General features: G+C 39.6%; 1 protein-coding gene across 1 annotated transcript in view; it reads right to left on the bottom strand.

Annotated features, from left to right (window-relative positions):
- LOC306967602 (partitioning defective 3 homolog B-like) overlaps nt 1–18,879 on the bottom strand; it is a 388,088-nt gene that overhangs the window by 305,504 nt on the left and 63,705 nt on the right. The window contains exons 3-4 of the mRNA XM_079562684.1: nt 15,268–15,412; nt 8,612–8,706 (exon numbers count right to left, since the gene is read on the bottom strand). Of these exons, the coding sequence (XP_079418810.1) occupies nt 8,612–8,706; nt 15,268–15,412 (240 nt within the window). The remainder of the gene's footprint in view (nt 1–8,611; nt 8,707–15,267; nt 15,413–18,879) is intronic.

Below are 18,879 nucleotides of genomic sequence, written 5' to 3'. Positions count from 1 at the left end.
TAATGTGACAAAGATTTATTAGGTATGTAAATTAAAGTCCGTGGAAAAATTAAAATGGCTGGCGGACACGGGGCGGCTCAATCAATATTTGTGGGCATTAGCGGCCTCTCCGAAAGTTAAGCTCGCAAAAGTTGAATTTCCATATTAACTCAATGATGGATAATGCAACCTTGTATAACTATGCCTTGTAATAAATGAGCCGCAAGCTTCCAGTGTAATCTTATAATGGCCAAAAGTGGATAAAAAGAGTGAACTATTAGTGATATTACTAATTACTGAATAGCCAATCAAGCTAAGTGTTCCCTATAGCGCTCCGAGAGTCCAGCTATGATGAATTAGCTTCGCCTCGGTCTTTCACGGCATATTGTATGCTTTGTGTGCATTTTTTTTCCTCCATGGTGCTATTTCATCTTGTTAGAAAGTGATTTGAAAAATGACATGCCGGTAGTTTTCCACCAGACGATGAGGTAAATACTGGCTGTAAAGTATTTCGTGGTCATCAATTTTAAATGATTGATGCAACTTGGTTTTTTGGGCAATAAGGGTGAATGTAATGGAGAGGAGGAAGGTTGAGGTTAAAGAGGTTTGAGCAGAGCGGCTTAACCTTTTCACCCCCGACTGAACCGAGCACATTTGTGACTTGAGACCAACACATTTCTTCTTCTGAGACACTGAAGAGGCACCATGAGCCCCCCCCACACGTGCAGAACAGTGGAGGCGTCACAAGAGGAGCTACAGGAAACAAAAAAGGGACAAACAAGGAGGTATCCAGCCAAGACTCCCGGTAAAGCCACACATGCCTTCTGTCCCTATTAGTTTTCTGGCTAATGGACGTGGAGGGCGCGGAGGGAACTGTGCAGGAGGAAGATAAGGGGGAGGTGGAGGAGCTGACCAGTGCAGGACACCACGCTCTGAAATAGGGACAAACCCAGGAGGTGGTGCACCGTTTCAGAGGATCAGAGGAGGACAGAAGGCAGCCAGCCGGGTTTCCTCCAGGTTTCCTACAGCTTCCCACACCTCCGGGTCTGGTCGGCCCACAATGGCAGCAACATATGGTGAGGTCACCTCAGTCGCAGTGGCTCAGGAACAACACCTGAACACTATTTCATTGTACGCTTGGACAATGACAAATAAAGCACTTATTATAGCACTTATTTACTTACTTGTTTTTTACCCAAATCTAAAAGATTATTGCAAAATAGCAACAAAAATCAGATGAAAACAAGGATGAAAATGGAACAAAACAGCCTAAAAATGACCTAAAAAGCAACAAAAAGTGATTTAAAAAAAAGTGGCAAATGTGTGTGAGATTAAAACTAGGGCTGAAACAACTAATCGATTAATCGATGACTAATCGATTATTGAAATAGTCGAGAACTATATTGGTACTATTTTTCTGGTTCACACAGACTCACATAGAGCATGAAAATGTAGTATTTTTGATGAAAACCTACTTTGTTTTTATAGTTAGGGTCTGAAGTGTTTAGTACATTGTAAATTTCTTGGATATCTGTCTGTGACTCATCCAATCAGAAAGCAGAATTAATAAAGAGCCTCCAACAAGCATTTACTTTAAGTTTAGTCCATCAGCACGTCCTAAAACAAGAAAAATCCACAATACAGCAACAGAAAAGTTAAAAAAAAAAGCGATGAAAATGTGGCAAAAAAAAAAGTTGTCAAAAAACACGATCCGTTTCGATAAGTTTTGTAGGTCTTAGCTTTCAAATAAGTGCTATAAGCAGTAAACATTAAAATTAGGGTAAAGCTGAAGTTTAAAACAAAGTGACCGACTCCACTGCTCTCCCTGATATAACGAAAGGCAACACGTAACTCCTGCTATGTGGTTTGACAGCCTCCAAACTGGGACTGACTCGGCCACCCGAGCAAGTGTAAAAACCAAATCAGGCCCTGGGGACAAAAGGTTTGCTTAAATCTGGCCAAGGGGAAGCCCATGAGGAGATTTATGGACATGAAGCGATCTGGTGTCAGGAAAAATGCATGTGATGGGGTTAGTAGGCGCCTTGAGTGACTAATGTAGGCGGAAAAGCACTAAAGAGATTGAGACCATTTCACCATATGTTGCGGCGAGTGTGGAAGACTTGTAATGACCAATTTGCATTCATATAACTGTATTTTTGGCTCTTGCATGCCATTAAAAAGGATAATTGATTCATTTTTATCAACACAATAACAACATCATATAGTTCTAGGAAAAAACGTGATTGGAAATAAGTGCTTTAGTTTATTTAAATGACAATTCAGTGTAATGTTAATGCAAAACCCAGAACGTTTCCAAAAAGTAACCCTCCTCCTCAGTCTTTCTTGGCCTGTTTCCTGGCAGAATACTCTCCTTGTGATGAAGAGAACAGAAAATCCCTACCTCTGCATTCGCTCTTTCCTTGGAACCAATTTTATACTGGAAATAATAACTTCCAACATCATATTTCTGAATAAAGCAAGCGGGCAGTGAGAAGAAAAGACAGTGAATTAGCGCTGAGGAGTGCTCGGCCCCTCATCGCTCTCCCCTAAAGGCCAAGTGACAATTTGAGCAATTACGCCCTGCTCTTACCTCCATTTGAACCAGGCTGAGACAGGCCTAACACGCTGACGGCAGAGAAAGGGGGCATAATAACGGTTATAAACAGGAAATAGCAGAAAAATTATGATAATTTGGGTTCAAATTTGAATACATATAGTCATCTTAGTAATTATGTCCTCTAAACAGTACAGAGCAGGAGAGTGAGAAGTGCTGTGGGATATATAACTCTAATTTCCATGTACATCACCAATCCCTTACATATTATGTTATTCTTAAACTCCAACGGGTGCCGATGAGTTTTGCTTAAGGACACAATACTAGTATGTAATCTTTCAGGTGATGAGATACTACCAAATGAGCCACTGCTGTATTTAAAGATTTGCAAAATTGTTGCATTTTTAATAGAAATGTTTAGGACCCTATATTGACAAAATGGTTCATAAAGTATTGCCTTAAAGCAGAAATAAGTAACTCATGCCCCTAGAGGACATAAGCACCACTGCAGGTGTCGTAGCATGTTGCGGTTTTTTTTACTCATTAATTGTCCATGAGAGTAAATACTACGCTGACAGAAAAAGAGAGGGATATTCTACATCCAATTACACAATGGAGAGATTTTTTTTCACTCAAACTTGGCTGTAAATACTGTTTAAGTGGCGCTAGCCCGCAGTTAGCCTTGCCCGTTAGCTTCTTCTTCGTGATTCCATGGGTGTGTATTGGGGTCTCCGGGTCGGAGCAGGGAAAGCTGCAATTGTGGTTTTCTGGCCAGAGACACAAGGGGAGATGAAAGACCCCCCAATCATCCCATTAACACTTGTATTACCCCCCGGAGGGACTAGGGAAATGATTTATTAAGGCAAACAAGTTACTTAGTACTGGTTTAAAGCTGGGGTACCTGATTTTTTTGTGTTGTGGAATACATTTATTTTTGCCACCTAAGATTATGTTGTAAACTCAGCAAAACACAAACCTTGTTGTATTTTCTTCACCTAAAGCTTTATTGAGCAATGGATGATAGAAGTCTAATCTTTGTGGTCATACCGCCTTTGCTCTGCCCAATCCCGTCAGACCTTGGAAGCTAAGCAGGGAAGGGCCTGGTCGGTACTTGGATGGGAGACCGTTTGGTAACACCAGGAAGCCTAGTGAATGTAGTGAGTGAGTGGTTGTTGGTGGTCGGAGGGGCCGATGGCGCAGACTGGTTGCCTCGCTTCCGTCAGTCTACCCCAGGGCAGCTGTGGCTACAATAGTAGCTTACCACCACCGAGTATGGAGTGAACGAATAGTGCAATGTAAAGCGTCTTTGAGTGTCCAGAAAAGCGCTATATAAAACCAATGCATTATTTTTATTATTAATCTAAATAAGTGGAATTTATCTTGGGGGTGGCCGCCCTTGTTTCACTTTGTCACCACTGAATGCTGTACACAGGTCTGAAATGTGCATATAATTACATTCTTTGAACAATTTGAATACACAGGAGGGACTGTGAGAGCTAGAAATAAGTTTGGGACAAAAAAAAAAAAGTCAAAGTTTGAACAGGAAAAATCAGGTACCCCAGCTTTAAAGGTGTCTTCGCTTCGTTTGTTGTTTGTTTATGCATTTTTTTGTTCTTTTGGTCAACATAATTTGGGTTACTATGGGAGGTCTGTTTATGTGTGCGTTTTCTTAATACAAAACTAGAACCATTGTACCTACTTTGAGCCAGTCCCATACCAGGATAAAATGAGCATCCATCAGGTCACACCAATACAAAACTGGTGATTTTTTCATCTGGCTTTATGTGGCACCATCAAAAGGGAGTGTCCTATTTTCTGATTAAAGTTAAATTTGTCTCACTTGGCTGAAAAGTATATTATTATCTGAAAACTGTAGACAAAAATAAAAACTGGCTTAGACAACTTGCATATGCTTGGCGTGCGTGGACAGTAAACAGATGGTCTCTCTCAAACAGAACTGCTATGACATACTGGATAAATTCATAATAAAAAATACTGAAAGCACAACTTTGTGCTAAACAACAGACTCCTGTTCACGTCAAAGCCGGTCTGTTTTGTGTAAAATGATTTTTAAAAGCACATAAATAGTGAATTGACAGATGGTGCATCAGAAGTTTGCATGCACTGGGTCTGGCTCAGTAACAGATTCTGTGAAGACGACCCGCTGAGCTGCCCACACCAGATAAGTTTCATATGGAGAGCAGCAGGAGTGAGAGCAGGTATGGAGAAACTGAGATGTAACAAGTGAAGACAATAAGAATCTACAGAAGAGATCAGTGATGCAGACATGTTAGTACTTTGTGTCTGGCCAAACCTTCAATGCAGCTGGAGCAGGTGCAGAGAGCAAGCCCAGAGTCACGAGTATCTAGCTGAAGGATGAACTATTGTTTTATTTTGATGAAGGCAATCAGTGTACCCAGACCCACATAAAAATACCCTGCAAGGGCCAAGAATCAAACCCAGGACCTTATTTATTCCTGTGAGTCAGCCACTGTCACACTACTTTTTGCAATAAACTGTTTGTTTTCTTCATTAGAATAAAAATGGTCACTCACAGTCATTCTGTTTCTGCATTTATCAAGTGATTTCCAAGAGTAGATGTTATTTAAGGCTAAGTCACGGCGTTAACCTTAACCTGTAAAATGTTAAGTTCTGCATAATATATTGTCAAATAGGGAGATGATAGACTTTTGTTGCAATCCAGTACGTATCACGATACTGAGGGCCCGATTCGATGCAATATATTCCAATACACAAAGTATTACTGTGACAAATTGAGAAGAAAGTACTTTGGACAGGGCCTTTCTGTGTGGAGTTTGCATGTTCTCCCCGTGTCTGCGTAGGTTTCCTCCGGGTACTCCGGTTTCCCCTACCACTAAAAACATGTACAATAGGCCAGGATGAATGAGAGTGTGTTTGAGAGTGCGCATGGGGTATGGATGGAAATTAGATCATGGCTACAATTAGCTCATGGCTACAATATTCATTAACACACACTGTCCTGACCAAATAAATAAACCAATACAAAGTGAGTTTTCAAACTTTATACATTACAATTATAACGAAGTCTGATATTGATTAAAACATTTTAAAGAAGCATTTTAAAAGTGAAAAACATTGGTATTTTTTTTTTCTATTTCTGAGCTGAGATATCAAAAGTATTTTGATGCATATTTTCCGATACGATGCACTTATCACAACAAAGAAGTATTGTGACACATTGCAAAACAATATTTTGTCCCAGCCCTATGGTCAAATTATCGTTATAGAAATATTAGGTGTATTGTCCATTTAATATCTAAATCGCAGTAAGCCACAATTGCTATAATATTGCTACAGCAATGTTTCAGACAGATATCAAGTATTGCCTTTTTGTCGCATAATGTGCAGGCTAATTTTTATTTCATCTATTTTTTTTGCTTTACACAATTATTTATAGTGTAATATTTTGAAAATTCCTGACATGAAATGATAAAATAACATTTCACTCAAGGTCCAAATGCTCAGCGATTGCAGGCAGTGAAAAACAATCCATAATGTAAGCAGTGAAAGGTGGCCCGCGCAACATGATACTATCCTGGTGTGAATTCCTCAACTCCTGCTCACAGTAAAACTGAAAAGATTAATGTGGCAGTTTACATTTTTAAGTGACAAGTGGAGCACGCCTAGATTTCTGTAAAAATGATGAATTAAAGTCCACAATTTTAACCATAACAGGCTTTAGGTTTCAGGTTTTTACACTCAGCAGAGCACTTCAGGTCTGACAACAGAGACGCGATGCACAAACCGCCTCTCCCATAGTAACTGAATCCAAGAAACACCAGCTATTTTGCTACACAGGGACAAAGGGGGAAAAACTGAGAGCCTTTCTTTGGGGAATTAAGGTCCTTAAAAGGTGTGTGTCCAGTCTCCCGGGACAAAAGCTTACCTCTCTTGAGTGTAATCAGCTATAACTTCTTTTAAGACGAGGCCAACGGAGATTTACTGTGTCCAACAAGCTTAAGGGAATATGAAGACTGCCTGCTACAATAATAAACCCTGATTTAGCATGTGAATAGGGAATAAGCCATTAGAGGTGCAAAACTCACATTAAGAAGCAAATAATCAAACTATATCATGTCAGGGTTTTTACAGGCAAGTTAAATTTCAAAGCCCAAATAGTATATTTTAATGCCAAAAAACACAGAAAAAAGAAAATCAAATCAGTGCATAGGAATAATATGTGGTCATCTTCAGCTAAAACTGCAACTGAATATGTTTTACTCCATAATTATGGTATTTTCGATCAACTTAAACAGTAAAAAATGTTGTACAATGTAATCATTTTCCAACAAATTTAAATTTAATGCTAGTTTGAATCAAATTTAACGCTTTTATGACACTTAAAGCAGAACTAAGTAGCTCATGCCCCTCGAGGCCGTAAGCTGCAGGTGTAGCATGTTGCATTTTTTTACTCATTAATTGTCCGTGAGAGTAAATACTACGCTGACAGAAAAGACAAAGGGTGAGAGGGATATTATACATCCAATTAAACACAATGGAGTTCTTTCTTTTCACTCAAACTTGGCTGTAAATACTGTTTAAGTGGCGCTAGCCCACAGTTAGCTTTGCCCGTTAGCCTGCTAGCTTCTTCTTCATGATTGTATTAGTATGTATTGGTGGCTCCAACCCGGTGGCAGGAAAGCTGCAAGTGTGGTTTTCTGGCCAGATACAAACCATTAAAACTTGTATTACCCCCAGAGGGACTACGAAAAGGATGTATTAAGTTAAACAAGTTACTTAGTACTGCTTTAAGGCCTTGCTTTTTTCCACAATTCATTCAATGACTTTTAATGCTTTTTAATCCCTTGCGAAAACCCTGTACACTGGAGCTGCTTATTTGTTATAAGATAAACCTTTGCAATAACAAAGCATAGCAACCTTTTTTTAAACAAAGAATTGCGCCCTCTGCTGGAATTTTGCATAACTACATTTGATACAATCTTACGTCTTACTAGCATTTTTCCAGAGATATACTTCAAAATATTTCAGGGCTAAGATGTCAAAAGTAGTTTTCAAAGCCTGAATAAAGCATAATACAGAGCGGGGTGGGGACGATTTGTTTACTATAAAAAGACCAAGGGCCGAACCCGCCCATTTTAGCCCAATGTAGCCCACTTTCTACAAATGCCAGCGTTGTATAATATACACATGACCTAATTGGGTGTTCTGTTTGGAAATAATAAAAAAATAATATTTTTTAGAGTAGCCTACTTTAAATCTGCATTATGCAACTATTTATGTGTGACACAATGGCTGTATTGTTCAGCATGGTGCTTTTACTTTCCATCACGGTGGCCTCCACAACACTCAGGATCATTATGGTTTGTGGATTTTCTGGTGAGAAGGTCCATAAGCAGTGAAACCTAAAAACAATTGATCATGGAGTATCATAAAGGCCACTGTGATAGAAAGAAAAGTTGCCATAGTAGCCACTCATGCAGCCGCTGGGTCTATGACAGGTCGAATACGCACAAATACATAAAAAGTTCCATAATCCACCTTTAACAGGCATTTGATCTCTGATTTGTGTAATAATATTTCTCGAAATCATCTTGAGGGCCAGAGTTTCTGCTGAAAGGCCTACCCCTGATATAGAGGGCATGGACAGACTAATAATTTTAAAAAGAACCCTCGTCTTTGTCCTTTCAGTGTATTCAAAAAATATCACACCCTTTTGAGATTTGTACATTTTTGAAAAGAAGACCGCAATGACTCTGTAAGTTTCCGTCACGCCAGCACACGTTACTGGAGGGCTAGACTTTTTGAGGCACTGTTTGTCTATGCATGAAGGAACAACAGCATCCATAACTGAAATTAGGTCTGTCATAACAGCAGCAAAACATTTTCGTATAATTAAGTTGACGATTGTGTGTAAACAAATTTTTTATACTTGGGAGCTGCTGATGAGTGCACAATGAGCCAGATGGTATATTAAAGCTTGTATTTGCATTGAGAGAAACGGCTGTAAAGAAAATGGCTACAGTGCTTTTGTTTTGATGGATAATGAGTGTGGATATATAGAAGGGGATGTCTTACCATGGGAGAATGGTCCTCTGGAAGCGAGGATTGTGCCTCTGTGGATTGAGGGCTCAGAGCGGACTCACTACTGCTCCTCACCAGTAAGGGGGTGTCTGCAAAATATAACAAAGCATTCTGGTCAGATTTCAGAGCTTTGGAATGCATTTACTGACGGGGATGATTCGAATCCTGGAAAAATGAAGATGAAAAGCATTTGGGATGATGCATTAAAGTGTGGTCACTATGGATGGGAACATCTGGGTACCCCACGATTCGATACACGACACAGTTCATTAGGGCTGGGACAAAATATCAGATTGGACTTGGATCACAATACTTTGTACTGCAATACCAAGTATTGATACTTTATCAAGAATCGCAATACTTTCAATACTTGTGTTTGGAGGCATTCTTATCGCACAATTACACAGAGTTACTTTTTGTGTAAATGCACTTTTCAATCCTAACACTTAAATGTCAAATGGCATTTGGTTTATAACTTTAGACACATGACTTTTTACACATATACACTATATCGCAGCACCTATCGGATTGGCCCCTGAGTATCGTGATATGTATCGGATCGTGACAAAAGGGAATCGTCCCAGCCCCACAGTTCAGCTCACAAAAACAATAACGATAACCAAAGTGGCCACACCGCCTTTGCTCTGCACGATCCCGTCAGACCTGGGAAGCTAAGCAGGGAAGGGCCTGGTCGATACTTGGATGAGAGACCGTTTAGGAACACCAGGAAGCCTAGCGAATGTAGTGAGTGACTGAGTGGTTGGTGGTGGTCGGAGGGGCCGATGGCACAGACTGGTTGCCTCACTTCCGTCAGTCTACCCCAGGGCAGCTGTGGCTACAATAGTAGCTTACCACCACCAAGTATGGTGTGAATGAATAATGCAATGCAATGTAAAGCACCTTTGAGTGTCGAGAAAAGCACTATATAAAACCAATGCATTATAATAATTGTTATTATTAACCTCACGATATGCCGATACAGCGATAATCTTCGTATTGTTGTATTTGTTCTCTTTGTGCATTGTTCTCTTTTCTTGAATAAATTAGGCCTGACTTACTCTCTGAAAACGGGCTGAATGATCTGTCAGTGGCATCATATAATTTACACGTAAATACACAAGAAACCACAGTCCTATTTCCAAAAGGAATAAACTAACCAGATCACTTATTTATAATTATAAACACTATCATTTAAAGAAATGTATTTGTGTGATAGTGTTTTGTTCAATATCAGAATAAAAATGAGCGTATCATGATGCAAAATATCACGATGTGCTCTATTTGGCTAATAGACAGGCGTCATAATAATTGGCCATAATATGAATGTTCACATAATGATAACCTCAAGTTATTTCAATGTTTTAAATTGTTCAAAAGTTTATCCTAAAATTGTTATTCATGTCTAAAAGAATAACTTTACTGTCTCCCATTTACAACATGCACAGTTGTGTATGTTTCCCTTTGGCTTGCTTATTCACATACACATATATTTCATCTGCACAACATACAACAAACAGACATTATATACAGTATGCACGAGAAGACAAGTTTAAGTTTAGATATAAAGTCGTGCATTTCTCTTCCACTCAGGCGTCGTCCTAATGGCCGTTAAGTGACTGATGCCTGTATCTCCGAGAGCGGGCTGTAGGTAACGTATGATACTGTCTCTCCCTCTCTTCACATCTCATCAGCTCACTGCAAAAAATTATCATTTAACTCAAGCTGATCGATGGAGGACATAACTCCGCGGCGGAAAATGAAAGAGGAAAGTCAACATCGAAAACCCACACAAATAAATATTGGAAACTTACAGCCAATATAGTCTCTCCTCTGTGTTCATGTAATCTCAACGAACAGATGGAGCAAATCATTATGATCACACACGATATTTTCCTCAGTGTCGCTGCAGTTGGGTGGGAGTATAGCAAGTGAACATTTTGTACTCTGTTGATGTGTTAGAAGCGAGAAAATGGGTAAAGAGAAGGATTTGAGTGCGGGAGAAGGGTTTTTTTCTTTCAGTTTTAGTCTCCCAGGATTTTATCTTTACTCAAAGTGGCCCCAAACCTTGAGTGTGCCGCACATGATTTAGAAAGGGATCAACTAAAACCTCTTTTTATTTGCAAAAATTATAATTCAAACATAATTCAAAAAAGCTTTCTTTTCTTTTGAAGTCAAATACAATTCAGGTAAAATTTTCTTTGTAATATATGACCCCAGGGATTCCCACTCCCCCACAGCAGATGGGAAACACTGGGCTAGAGGAGTTGTTATTAAATATTACCAATCTGTGTCCCCATATATAAGGGGGACACAGTATGTTTATATATAATAAACATCTTCCAAACAAATACTTAGAACAATTGCAGGGTCTATAGTCAGGTTTAATGTTTTTATATGCCCAAATAATTGCCCTCTAGTTTTTATGTGCAGTTTTTATGTGTGATTTTATTGCTGTTTTTCTGTGAAGCGTCTTCAACTACACAAATAAAAATGTATTTTTATTATTAACCATCCATCTATCCATTTTCTTTCGCTTTATCCGAGGCCGGGTCGCGGGGGCAGCAGTCTCAGCAGAGAAGCCCAGACTTCCCGATCCAAGCACACCTCCTCCAGCTGTTCTGGGGGGACCCCGAGGCAACACCAGGCCAGCTTGGAGACATGGTCCCTCCAGTATGTCCAGGGTCTTCCGCGAGGCCTCCTTCCTGTAGGACATGGCTGGAACACTTCCCGAGGGAGGCTCCCAGGAGGTATCCGGAACAGATGCCCTAGCCACCTCAGCTGGCTCCTTTTGACGTGAAGGAGCAGCGTCTCTACTCTACTCTTCTTATTAAATATAGAAAGGGAAATAGGATAGAAATCAATAGCAAATTGGATACCATGGGTAACTTTTGAACAAAAAAAGGTACAATTTCAGCCAAAACTGCAGCTGAATGTGTTACGACCATCTTTTTTTTTTGTATTTCCGACAAACTTAGAGTAAAAATTGTTCGAACTGTCAGTATTTTCCAAGACATTTAGAATTTAACACCAGCTGGAATCCCATTTAATGTTTTTTTCAACTTGCAGGGTCACTTTTCAGGGTCACTTTCACAAAAATACGAGAACACTCGTGAGAAAGTTCATGAAATTGATGCAAATGCTTTATAATTAGACACACAACTTTACAATCTAACAATCATCATACAGACTAATTACAACTAAATGTCAAAATACAGTCGGGATCAATGGGCTGAGGTGGTCATAATGTTACGCCCTTTGTCATACATTGTCATATTAGCCTCCATCGCTCCACTGGGATTATATCTTCGACTGATGATGCAGAGGCAGAAGAGGGGGCGGGAGGGGGGGCTTGAGTGGCCTCACTAGCAGCATATGTCCAATGATATTTGCAGGGTCGCGTATTGATCATCACAAAATGGACCCTTGGTGCTCTTAAGCCCGACTGGAGATATGGATTACGTCAAAGCTTCAATCAATTCATCTCTTTTAAGAAAGGCTAAGAAAGGAGCGCGCGCAGATGGGAGGAAAAACCATTTATGGCAGACAAAGAAACAATGGGGTCTCGCAAAGTTCAGGGGTCAATGTAAAAAGGGAGAGGGAGAGGGAGTATTATGGATAGTGCTCTAGAAAATACAATTGATGTTGGGGCTTTTGTGATATTATAAAGCCCCGTCTGCTGAACACTAGAGAACCAGACAGGAGCAACTACGGCTGCACAATATGAGAGAAAACTGTGATGTTCAATCATTTTGCAATTCAATCATTGGGACGCCCTGGCAGGTTGATATTACACACACACAAAAACACAAGATTTTCCGATATATCGCGATATTTTGCGGAACGATGCCAATACTTTTTATTCCGATATCGATACTTTTGATGACGTCAAGCATATTAATGAGGCAGCAGTGCTCCACTGTTTCCACAGTTAAAAGAGGCCAATAATGACCAAGAATTCAGTAGTGTTGCCAATAGAGGGCAGCACTACAATTTTAAGCACTTGGACAAAACACTCACACAAATATATTACTTTTAATGATGATGATAAGATTAATTTGGGGCTGATTTATTCCTTTTGAAATAGGACTGTGGTTTCTAGTTTATTAAAATGTGAATGAAGTGATGCCTATAGACCCATCTTCAGGGTGTAAGTCAGGGATCATTTATTCACTCAGAAAGAGATAAAAAAAAAGCACATGGAAAGAATATAAATGATCAATAATATGTAAAATAAAGGTTAAAAATTGCAGTTTTTTTTTTTTTTTTTAAATCGTGATGTATCGTCTTCATGTCCATCTTGTAGAAGTTGCCCTGTATGTCACACATGCTCACATGATTGTGTCTTTCTCAGCTGCAGATTGAAATGTTTCTTAAATGTCGGGAGACTTTGTGCATTCCTTCACAGGGGAGTTCTGTTCCAGATCTTTGCGCCCTGGACTGACGTTTGAGAACACACATTTAAGTCCAACGAAAGTCCTAAGTAGCTCTTTCAATTCATTGTGTTGGCTTTAAAAATAATGAATCTGGATCAAAACAGAACTAAAATGGAACTATTGTAACTCAAATTGCACTTTTCAACATTTGTAAGTTATTGTGTGTTTAAGTTTTGTGTTTCAGATGGCAGACCTCGTTGACTGAGATATATTGCATCTTGCGATACAGAGATTGTGTCACCTAAACTATAATTTGGTGATATATTGTTTAGCCTGCATTTATCAAAAGAGAAACGCAGCTTACATGGTCTAAAACAACACTTATAACAATTCCTTTCGCCAGTATAGTTCAATACAATAAGACGCCACAATCGCACAAATAACCTTATGCCTTGGTTATGGATATTGTAAGAAAGTTGGTCCATTCACTAGTGAAATCGCTCCTGACTTTTCCACCATATCTGTGTCTTTACATTTGGATACAATAGATGAGTTCCTAAAGTAACTAAGAGACCGACTTTACTCCTATACTGTAGTATTGGGTTGTCAAAACAAACAAAGACATTATTGGCGTCAGGAGACCTTGATCCTGACAGTGACAGCGTCCAGGCAGCGCATTCCCCAAATCCTCCATGACGGTGAAAGGCAGTCCCCTCTTTTGGCTCAGAAACAGACTAAACTTCCTGTCATAATGAAGCTGGACTTCACAGAATTTGCTTAGGGCCAGAATACATGTAATTCCTGGACTCTGAAGTCTGTTAATGCTAGGGATGCCACAATTTAAAAATTGATTGTAAGAGAAAATATTGCGATTTTACGATTATTCACGATTATCAACTTAATGAAAGATTTTAGTTGTTGTTAATGCTTGAACTTGTTAACAGTCACAGTTTCTAAAAAGGGAAAAGAAAGACAATTTCCCTTTTGTTTATTACGATGAAGCAAAGTGGAGCATAGTTGCTTCTTGCTTCCTGTTGCCACAGCTATTTTAGTCTGGTTCACTATGTAATTTCAACGGATTTTTATGGAGAGTATCAAAACTAGACATTTTTGAAAACTTTATTAAATAAGCAGACAAATAATGTTTCCATTTGCTCTGATTATATAGGAGAATTTATGAAATTGGGTCGTTCCAATCAAAAAAGTCTATGAAACCCTTGCCATGTGTTTCATGGCGTTACCATAGCGATGACAGAACTTCCCATTTACTCTAATGGAAAAATTGTATAATTGCACAATTTTACCAAATGACAAGGGCAAATGGAAACATTGTTTTTCTCATTGCTTGTACCATAAGGTTTCCAAAAATATATATAGTATACTCTTCACGAAAATCCCACAACAGTGGAAATCTAAACATAGTGAACTGGACTATTTCAGATCATTTGGAGAACTTTATTGGGAATGATGCGATTTGTTATTAATTTGGACACATACAGCAAAAGATTATCTCAAAGATGTTGTTTCATATTCAACGTAATTGGTGCCTTTTGCTGTAACTTTACAAGGAGAGGCTTTGCATGTAGGATCAGCGACAACAACACTGTGGTCCTACGGTGTCCTTTTATAGTTATGGTCATCGTAAAACCAGTTTATCTTGATATCCCCAGTCTGCGCATATCATTAAATAAATGCACAGGCGAAAAAAACAGGAAACTGTATGTACTGTGTCAATGGAAGTTAAAGGTTGTCCACATGGTCTTACGGCATCTGACATCATTAGAACAACATCGAAAAGGGTTCAGCAGAGAGTTACGCTTGTGTACATTTCAAAGCGTATCGGTATTTTTAGCCTGGCTTTCTTTGGCAGGAGAAAAGACAGAAAGGGTAGGCCGATATGAACAATAGAGTTTAAACAGGAGAGTAAAGGTTATTGCGATAGGACTTGTCCAGGTAACAAAAGCCAGACAGAAATATCAAGGTCTGCTCGGCTCCTGACACCAAACACACACTTCCTGTCTTTATTTCAAGCGCTTCTCTCTTTCTTTCTTTTTTTTTTTTTTTAAGTCTGTGTGAGTTTTTTTCTTCTTAGTCGCCAAACTCCTGCTATAGCTGACATTTAACCTTTGGCAGAGCTTTACGTCTAGACTGATTATAGGTTTAAATGGTTTGTATAGGGCAACAGCAAAGGCAAGACATACTTTTTTTTATACTATTTTTGGCACTACTGCAATTGTAGCACAAAAGCATCAAAATAAGATGATGAAAAGGACTCACTGGACTTGAGCGCAGAGGAGGTGACTTCGATCTCCCCTCCTGTGATTGGCTGAAACACCGAGAGCTCAGAGTGGAACAGTTCCGGGCTGGGACTGGGGACGGGTTCGCTCCTCTGGGCCTCTTGCTCCTCGTACACCGCCATCAACTGCAAATAAACGAGGAAGAGAGAGATTTACAGGGCGATCTCAACAAGCAGAGGTAAAACATGCAAGGGATGTTTCACAATTTACTGAAAAAATATAACCTGGCTAACACCATGCTGCTGTGGGCGCTCGAATTATTTCGAACTGCACAACAGCCTGGGGACCATGGCCAAATCTCCGGTGGATTTGGGAACCAATCACAGAGCGAGGAGGGACGGCAAGACGATGACGCACTATTCGATATATGGAAGCTTGTAGTTTATTTACGGATAATTTAAAAAAAAGTTTATTTACGGATCCAACATGACAGCAGCAGACACGATGGTATTTTTTGATCAAGCTTTAGACCGTGTTCTAAATAATTTAGCTCAAAAGTTTACAGCGGGTGCGTCATACGTCATCTCATACGATGATACGATTGGCTGGGGCTACGTGCAGACGCATGAGACTTTTTTTTTTTTTTTTCGTATCGCCCAATAAACGACTATGGACGATCGTAAACCACACCTCTCCTACGAGAAAATGAATTGGTGGTCCCCAGACTAAATATCACTTGTGATTTTAGTCTGGTGTTAGCCAGGCTAGAAAAAATATATAATTTAGCAATAAATGTTTGGTAATTGGTAGGGCTGGGTACCATTAAAGGGATATTTCAGGATTTTTGACATAGGGCCTCATTTCCTAGTTATCCAGAGTGTTGTTGATTTCTGGAGAATTTCTTTTTTTTTTTTTTATTCATGTAGTCCTTATATTTGAGAGTTTAGTGGTGCTAGGCTAGTGCTAGGCTAGTGCTAGGCTAGTGCTAGGCTAGTGCTAGGCTAGTGCTAGGCTAGTGCTAGGCTAGTGCATGTCTATGATAACTAGTAGCCTGCATTAAAAACAGTCTGACCCAAGCACAGTGCACCTGAGGCAAATCACTTATAACACAAGACTAACCATATAAATGTCTGTGTTGACTGAATAATTTTTGAAATATAACCAGAACTTATATTTGAGCAGCATCAGCTTCCTGGTTGTAGCTACGCAGCGGCGGAGTGATCTGCTAGGTTACCGGATCTACAGCAGTTTGTTTACCTGCGGACGGCATTACTACACATAGAATTCACAAAGGAGCTTTCAACAAATCAGACATGGCAACGTTTGGAGGACGACCCCATGATTTTGAAGAGGTTTTATATGCAGGCTACCAGTTACCATAGACATGCACTAGCCTAGCACCACTAAACTCTTCAAATATAAGGACAGCATGAATTAAAAAATAAAAGTATCTCCAGAAATCAACACTCTGGATATCTAGGAAATTTGGCCGTATGTCAAATATCCTGAAATATCCCTTTAAATAAGCTACTACCGGTATCATAAAAATAAAGATGACCAAGTTTGGATGCCTGTTGATCCAGTGACAACATTAAAGGAAGTTACAAATAAAATATACAAATTCAGAATAATATTTTAGTATACTAGGTATAAAAAAAACATGGTTCAGGTATCAATATTGTAAACCAAATATCGTTTACAATAGGGGGTATTATGCAAAATTGACTTTTTCAAGCTTTCCATCATGTTATTATGTCATTCCCTCATTAAAAACATGGCTGAAGTGTTGCCTTGGCACATTCACGTATTTTTGAGTAATCTGTAAAAACTCTGATGGCGGCCATTTTAGGGATAGGTTTGCCTGAGTCCTCCTAGGAACGCCCCCACCTCCTGGAGACGCCTCCGAGCTTTCGTCACCAGCCGAGAAACCAACCACTGCTCCTCAGCAGAACCCCCTCCCCACTGATGCCACAGACAGCGTGTGGAGGGGGCGAGTCTGAAAGGGTCAGAGGTTCTTAAAGAGACAGAGGCCTATTTCAAGACATTCACTACAGCCATTTTGAGAGAGCAATGTTATACAAGGCAGTTATTCTAATTTACTGCATTTACAGACCAACAGAAGGTTTCGTCATCATTGTAGTGTGCTATAGACTGGTGCTATGTGATTGAAAAAAACATAATACCCCCTCTTTAAGGTTCCAGTATCAGATTTTTTTTATTTTTTTTAACAGTACCCAGCCCTAGTAATTGGTCATAACTGTGCTGTTCACAAAGAAGCATTTTAAAACAAGCACATCTGCCAGAAAATGAGGTTCGTCGCCAAACAGTGATCCCTAAATGAAGGGGACAGAAGCTTTTCCCAAACAACACTGTTATTGATCTGGTAATTCAGTAACATGGTACAAGATTAGTCACATAAAAGAAAATTACAAGCAAGTTCCAAACTGAAAAAAGCAATTGTCAATAAAGCTTTAGCATTCAATCTAATCAAACTGACTGCACCTGTCCTTCATCATTTTGGCAGTTAATCCTTTGTCTTTTTAGGGCTGGGCAAAACAATTTAAGTTGACTTTTTCCCCGTAAGTCATTACTTATATGTTTCGTGAGATAGACGTTTCAAAATACACCTCAGCCGAAACAGGAAATGAACGCTTTCCCTTCCAGAACCATTTCACACAAAATAGTTTTCCTTTTATTCCTCAAAGTCCAGACTCCAAACACCAAAACACTGATGCTGATAACTGAGATTGATGAGCAAAGATTTAATCGCGGTTCGATCCTAATCCGATTAAATGGCAGCACTATTTTCTCATCGCCGTATTACCTTGTGTATGAGGACGCGATAGAGGACGTCCAAGGAGCCCAGCATCCTGTAACAGTGTCTAAAGCCTCACAGCTCTCTCCATTCGAGTCCCTGTCTCCCCTGTGGCTCTGTCCCCCCGGCTTCAGCCACTGCTTTAAATGTCTATCACTGTCTAAAAACACCGGGCCTCACTGTTCTCGGGGCCTCCATAGCGGGATGAGTGAATGCACCAGGCGCGTGCTGTATGTGTTTACATGTTGTGGTCCACAGAGCACCGGAGGAAAGAAAGGGGAGTTTGCCAGTAAAGCCAGAGGTTTCCGGCTCAATAGAACATACAGGGGATACAACATGTCCTCTGTGTTTGTATTGTGACACAAAAAGGGAATCGTTATACCGTGGATCATTTTATTGTCGGGCAAAATCTGAAGAATTGCAAAAATGTTACTCCGACAAAAAGTTACTGTGTGCCTTATTGTTCGACTTAAAAATAACATCTAGTTCAAGTACTAAATGCAAGTGCTCAGTCTTAAGTCGTTTTCATACGTGCTCAGGACTTTTTTCTTGAAATGGAAGGATTTTTGGGAAAATCTACTGACATTATTCTGAGGAGGAATTGGACAATACATTGCAAAAAGGGTAAAGTGCACAACACACACAAGCTCTTGCCAAAAATTGTAATCTCAGCCAAAAGGGGTGAGTTAAAAGAGTGAGTGAGTATGGGGCAATCACTTCCTTGTGTATTTATTTATATTCTGCTAAAATTGCTGTGAAAACACTGTATATTTATTCATTGTAATGTCTCACTGGCAATTTTCTTTGTTAATCGGAACCCCAGGAAGACTAGCAACC

This window comes from Gobius niger, assembly GCF_951799975.1.
Source record: "Gobius niger genome assembly, chromosome: 9".
Classification (NCBI taxonomy): Eukaryota; Metazoa; Chordata; class Actinopteri; order Gobiiformes; family Gobiidae; genus Gobius; species Gobius niger.
Note: the sequence above shows the minus strand (reverse complement) of the source record. Positions and strands in the feature narration are given on the sequence as shown.